At 42.6% G+C, this 7203-nt stretch overlaps 1 protein-coding gene across 1 annotated transcript in view; it reads right to left on the bottom strand.

Annotated features, from left to right (window-relative positions):
* Positions 1-3524, bottom strand: part of LOC134949306 (cytochrome P450 2A4-like) — an 81178-nt gene extending 77654 nt beyond the window's left edge. Inside the window, exons 1-2 of the mRNA XM_063937804.1 lie at positions 3264-3524; positions 1903-2065 (exon numbers count right to left, since the gene is read on the bottom strand). Of these exons, the coding sequence (XP_063793874.1) occupies positions 1903-2065; positions 3264-3443 (343 nt within the window). The 5' untranslated portion in view covers positions 3444-3524. The remainder of the gene's footprint in view (positions 1-1902; positions 2066-3263) is intronic.
* Between the last annotated feature and the right edge of the window lie 3679 nt (positions 3525-7203).

Genomic DNA, 7203 nt, shown 5'->3' with positions numbered 1-7203 from the left:
AGCGCCGGGCAGCCAATACGGAAGGAGAGGGGGATGCTGCAGCGGCGCTTACTACCAATGACATAGCACTGCTGCGGCTCCCTGCTCCCCCTCCCTCCTCCTCCTTCTCACCTCACTGCCTGCACCGAGGAAGCTGCACGAGGAGCCTGACTGCCAGCAGGGAGATGGTAAGTATATCTCTCTTTCTCTCTCTCTCTCTCTCTCTCTCTCTCTCAGGGGGACACCGTCTGCCGCAATGTGTAAAAAGGGGGACTGGCTGCCGCTGCCGCAATGTGTAAAAAGGGGGACTGGCTGCCGCTGCTGCAATGTGTAAAAAGTGGGACTGGCTGCCGCTGCCGCAATGTGTAAAAAGGGGGACTAGCTGCCGCAATGTGTAAAAAGGGGGACTGGCTGCCGCTGCCGCAATGTGTAAAAAGGGGGACTGGCTGCCACAATGTGTAAAAAGGGGGACTGGCTGCCGCAATGTGTAAAAAGGGGGACTGGCTGCCGTAATGTGTAAAGAGCGGGACCGGCTGCCGCAATGTGTAAAAAGGGGGACTGGCTGCCGCAATGTGTAAAGAGGGGGCCTGGCTGCCGCAATGTGTAAAAAGGGGGACTGGCTGCCGCAATGTGTAAAGAGGGGTCTGGCTGCCGCAATGTGTATAAAGGGGGACTGGCTGCCGCAATTTGTAAAAAGGGGGACTGGCTGCCGCAATGTGTAAAAAGGGGGACTGGCTGCCGCAATGTGTAAAAAGGGGGACTGGCTGCCGCAATGTGTAAAGAGGGGGACTGGATGCCGCAATGTGTAAAAAGGGGGACCGGCTGCCGCAATGTGTAAAGAGGGGGCCTGGCTGCCGCAATGTGTAAAAAGGGGGACTGGCTGCCGAAATGTGTAAAAAGGGGGACTGGCTGCCGCAATGTGTAAAGAGGGGTCTGGCTGCCGCAATGTGTAAAAAGGGGGACTGGCTGCCGCAATGTGTAAAAAGGTGGACTGTCTGCTGTAATGTGTAAAAAGGGGGAAGCTGTCTGCTGCAATGTATAAAAGGGGCTCTACCTGGTGTAGTGGCGCTACTGTGCAGCATAATTTGAATAATGTAGACTACTGTGCACCGTAGTATGAATTGCTATTATTTTGTGACCACGCCCCTTCCCCGTGAAGCACTGCCCCTATCTTACATGGGGGGGGCGCCACTGTCGTTTCTTGCACACAGCGCTAAAATGCCTAGTTACGGCACTGACTACTACTACTACTACCAAAGCTGCTGCTGCTACTACTACTACTACTACTACTACTACTGCTACTACTTCTACTACTGCTGCTACTACTATAATACTACTACTACTACCATCTTTTCCTAAACAATTTTTTTTACCCCAAAAAATCTAATGGATTTAAAAAAAAATTCAATCTTTTTAAAAATAACAGATTTTATGTAGTATATTTTTAAAGATGTGTATTGTATTTAGCACTTTCTTAATGTAATGTGATATACTATTAAACTTCATTAAAAATTGTGATAAATCCTGTCTTAGATTTACTGTATCTTTATTGATTTATAAGATTAAAGTCAATAACGCTAAACTGCGAATTTCATAGTGTGCATGTATGAAAGATCATGTAAGGACATAGAGTTTTGTTTTCTGTGAACTATGGACTTTGATAGAGCATTACTATACGCCCACCCGGGGGGGTGCTGCTGTATGTTGGACTCCTGCCATTCCAGTCACGAACAGTTAGGGTGCCATGTACTAACTGGAGATAAGGGTAACAAATGGAAAAAACAGAGAAAATCTCTGTATATATTGCTTCTCGATATGTACTAAAGGGATTTCTCTGCCTTCTGCCTGCTAGGGCTAAGTGTAGGATACAATATATAAAACTGTAGTATTTTAGTATTATTGATATATTTTTAAATATCTTACCGTAATCCTTTAAGAATAAAGAAAATGAACCCAAATCTCCTCTGTCACTAAACGCATCACTGTGATCAACCAACGCCTCCTTCACTGCATCATAGCCAATCAGAACAACAGCACGAGTACTGCCCAGGTAGATGGTATACACTGGTCCATACTGCTCACTCAGCTATGGAGACACATATTCATTATTACATATATAACATTGGAAATCCTTAGACGCCATATTATAGGTTCACATAGTGAATAAATTATCATCCACATTTATTTATGAGGCACCACAGATTCTGTGGCGCCATTCAGTCACAGAACATGTAAGCATAGAAGTATGCCAGTAACATCTTACAAATACATATAATAAAATCCATCTCTTTGAGACATAAGTTAAAGACATTTATTTCAGAAGACACAAAGCAGAAAATAAAGACATACGTCCATGTGGAAAAGGAGGTGAGGACCGGAGACTGTAAGAAGAAAGGGCCCAGTTCATGAGAGGGTCTGGGAAATAGCAGATGTTGGTGGTGGTGGGAAAAGAGTCTATGGGGGAAATGGAACGTGACAAGGAGGGTGACAGCAGTGGCAAACACAGGATTTCTAGAGGGGGGTTTCCAAACGTCAGTCCACAATCTCCCACTGTATGGAATACAGTATTAATATTTACCACTGTAGATGGTCTACAGTATAGGTTGTACCAAACAAAGTGGTCAGGAAAAGGTTAAACATACCATAATAAATAAATACACTAACATAATAGAACCAGTACTGCAATTTCTAAGCACACATTCTACCACCTCATGGTAAGGCTCCTGTCTCTTCTTCCTAGTAGCTACTCTCTTGTCCAGTGCACTGATTAAGGACTCAGATACACACACACAGCAAACCTGGTAGAAGAAGCTGCTACCACTGGGCACGTGCAGCAGCTACGCTCTGTCCCTTAAACTGCATAATGTGGCACCTCAAGTAATTGTATTATATACCATTGCTATTGTTGTTACATTGTGAGCCACTTGCTAAGAGGAGGGGGTTTCTGAGCAACCAGAACCCCCACCCCCCGTGTTTGCCTATGAACAGTATGATGCAGGGCAGGCTCACACGTCACACCATGCACTATTTTTAAGAATGTTGCTATCTTTGTAGATAAAATGTACATTTTAATTATCAGCAGTGATTACTATCTTTCCATCAACCTGATGTTTATTTAAAATAGCACAACTTAGCACTTGTCTGTTGTCTAGATGCTCTGCCAATTTATTTAATCTCAGGAGATACATTTACATATAGAGGTAATACATTATAGAGACACCTGCACTCAGCACGGCAGAATTCTGTTATACTGCAATAATGAGGGAATAAATGCCCCAGCTTACCTTAACCAAAGACTGTGTAAATTCTGTGCTGCTGATCTGCATGATATTCCCCAGCAGGGGCAGAGGTGTGGGCCCCGGGGGCAGGTTCCTCTGCTTTATATGTTTCCACCATTGTATAAGGTAAATGAGAAGAGTGACCCCAGCAGCCAGGAGTAGGGTCCCTGTTATATTCAGCGCCATTATGAACGCAGCACAATTACTGAAATGCCTGTGACCTGTGTCCCTCTGTGTTTATTAGTGATGAAGAAAGAGTTTGGACACAGAAGAACATTATAAATAACAGTGAGCATAATGATTAGGTTGGGTTGTAGTTCAGATAGGTAAATAGCAACAGTTGGCTAAGGTTATATTAACCCCTTCATATCTTTATATTACACAGCTATGGCTGAAAACATTAATGAGCACCGCTACACTCACAAACAGATAAAACCACACAGCTTACACATTTAAATGATGTGACAATAACATAGGGTCTATTTATTAATAAAAAATCATTATTAGCAGTATATACTGTGTATACCATTTAATGTCTATTGTTAGTGACACCACCACTATTTTTCAACACTCACCTGTACAGTAACGTGTTGTGGTGTCATCCACCACAGACATATAGTGCTGATAGCCTAACACTGCTGGCAAAGTGTTAATGAATTGCACATGATTGGCAGGTGTCCATGGATGCATATAACTTTTTTAACTCAGCTATAATCTAACAAAACTGGAAAGACTTTGCTAAGTCCACACTGCCAGCAAAGGGGTTCTTGTTGATTCAGTAAAACCATATATTGATATTGTTACCTAGTGATGAAGAGTTATACTATCTGATGATTGATAAATACAGTTAAATCACCATACCCATATGATAAACGGGGATGGTGGCATAGCCAGAAAGGAGTGGGAGGGGGGATGCATAGCATACTGTACCCTAGACCCCCCTTGTCAGGGGGACTCTGGCCATAGCTTCACTAGCTCTCCCTCTTGTGTAGTAGCACAACTAGGCAGCCAGAATGTAAGCAGGACAGTATGCAGTGCAGGCAGAGATGCAGGAGTATTAGGATAGAGCTGTAAGTGACCCAGGGATCCTGTGTAACCTGTTATCTATTGAGAGCATTCAAGTCTAGAGAGAGACACACAGAGAGTCCTCCTGAGTCATGTCCCAGTGTGTAAGTAGCATAGAGGCTGGTATTGCATTCTTGCTAAATAAATTATAGATTTTATTTTTCTATGTGTATTTTAAGGTTGTTTAAGTTGTCTTTGTTCCACTACAAGAAAACTGTATAAAATAGTTGTCTCTCAATTAGGTGGAACTATAAACAGTACCCAGGCATTACTAAACTTTTAGTTCAAATCTATTATACACAATTGGTTTAAAATTAATATACACAATCAATACCTCCCAACATGACACATTCCAGGAGGGATAAAATGTTGTGTACAGTACTTGGATTATCCTCATAATTAATGATTGCAGTCACTTGTGTTGAAATACCTTTCTAATCAAGTAAATGGTTCAACCCAGGTAACGCCAATCATATATTAAGAAGGAAGTCCAGGTAGAAAGCATTTTGTCACTACTGGAATACTGTAGGTCATGTTGGGAAGAATGTACAATCTAATATACAATCATCCCTTCCCCCGTGCCCCCCTATTTTAAGTCCCCCATGACCCTCCCAAGGCTTAATCTGACCCTGAATGGTGGCAATTGACAGTAAATGGGTTTAGGCTGAAGAAATCTCTGGTTTCATAACTAAATCCTTATCTGTACTAATACAGAACAATAAATAGAAGGTGAAATATAATTACCCAAATTAATAAAATATATAATGTTTTAACCACTGAACTGACGATTTTTACCCCTCAAAAATTGACGATTTTTTTCCATTACTTAATAAAGTTTAAAAAGTATTTTGAATAATATATTAAAATATTTAATTTTAAAAAATATATATCTAGGTAGTGTTTCCCCCCCCATCCCCCCATGTCCATATTGCCCCATTATTAAATACATTTCCATCCCCCATTGGCAATAGACCCCAGAATGGTGTTAAATCCTAATAATAGTACCCCTCCACCCCCTTAGTAGTAAAAAAAATCCATGTTTATAAACCAACCCCCCTCCCCCACTCTGGTAAAAGCCCCCTTCTTTGTAACCCCCTCCTTCTACCATGTGGCCAATTTTTATTGATTTCTTATTAGTTTAAATCCCTTCCAGCATAATTTTACTTTTATTTATCCCTCCATTAGTGATTGATCCCCCCCTAACCCCACATGCAGAGTGCAGTGGAGCATGTGTCGGGGGGGCGGGGGTACAGCTGATCTCTGCACTCGCAGAGATCAGTCAAATAGTGCTTGGAGAGTACCTAAGTTCCCCTCCACGCACTGTGCTTCTCTGACCCATGCGTCCAGAATGCTGGCCGCATGGCATTCTGGGGCACAATTCCGGCAGAGATGTCAGCAGTCAGAAGCTGACGCGTCACTGCGGGGGGACCCGGGTATCCAGGGGATATCTGTTCTGCACAGATCTCCTAATCTACAAGCCGGGGCACACAGTGGGGCAGCGTGTTGCATGTGATGTGACCTGGACAGGTAACGTACTCCTGGCTTCGGTCATATCACATGTGACATAGCCAGGCAAGGGGTCAATGTGATATATTTTTTTAAAATATACAAATTTATGGATGTTTTTTAAAAAAAATAAACTTTACTGTGTTATCCAGGAGTGACAGGCAGAATGGAATGAGGGGATGGTGGGCAGAACAGTCTGTTCCAATACAGTAATGTGTGTGTGTGTGTGTGTGTGTGTGTGTGTGTGTGTGTGTGTGTGTTTATTATATACATATATATATATGTATATATACACACACACATAGACCTATAGAACATATATATATATATATATATATATATTAGAGATGAGCGGGTTCGGTTCCTCGGAATCCGAACCCCCCCGAACTTCAGCCTTTTTACACGGGTCCGAGGCAGACTCGGATCTTCCCGCCTTGCTCGGTTAACCCGAGCGCGCCCGAACGTCATCATCCCGCTGTCGAATTCTCGCGAGGCTCGTATTCTATCGCGAGACTCGGATTCTATATAAGGAGCCGCGCGTCGCCGCCATTTTCACACGTGCATTGAGATTGATAGGGAGAGGACGTGGCTGGCGTCCTCTCCGTTAGAATAGATAGAGACACTTGAGTTGATTTACTACTAACTTAGTAATTTTGGGGAGCATTAGGAGTACTCAGAGTGCAGAGTTTTGCTGATAGTTACTAGTGACCACCAACAGTTTTATGTATTATTTAATATAATCCGTTCTCTGCCTGAAAAAAAAACGATACACAGTCACATACCATATCTGTGCTCAGCCTCAGTGTGCTGCATGATAATATCATCTATGTATATCTGACTGTGCTGAGTGCTCACTGCTCACACAGCTGAATTGTGGGGAAGACTGGGTTGCAGTTATAGCAGGAGTACTGTGCACACTTTTGCTGCCAGTGTGACTGACCAGTGACCACCAGTATATTGTCTGCCTGAAAAAGTTAAACACTCCTGTGGTGTTTTTTTTTTTATTCTATAAACGCATTCTGCTCACAGTGTCCAGCAGGTCCGTCATTCATTATATTATATAAATATTTACCTGCAGTAGTGTTATATTTTTTTTGTTCATCTCTATCATCTTTATCATCTCTATATTAGCAGACGCAGTACGGTAGTCCACGGCTGTGGCTACCTCTGTGTCGTCAGTGCTCGTCCATAATTGTATACCCACCTGTGGTGGGGTTTTTTTTCTATCATCTTCATACTAGTAGTTTAGGAGTCTGCTGACAGTGTCCAGCAGGTCCGTCATTATATTATATATACCTGCAGTAGTGATATATATATATATTTTTTATATCATTATCATCTCTATACTAGCAGACGCAGTACGGTAGTCCACGGC

Source organism: Pseudophryne corroboree, chromosome 8, assembly GCF_028390025.1.
Source record: "Pseudophryne corroboree isolate aPseCor3 chromosome 8, aPseCor3.hap2, whole genome shotgun sequence".
Classification (NCBI taxonomy): Eukaryota; Metazoa; Chordata; class Amphibia; order Anura; family Myobatrachidae; genus Pseudophryne; species Pseudophryne corroboree.
The sequence above is the reverse complement of the archived record's forward strand: the minus strand, read 5'-3'. Positions and strand labels throughout refer to the sequence as shown.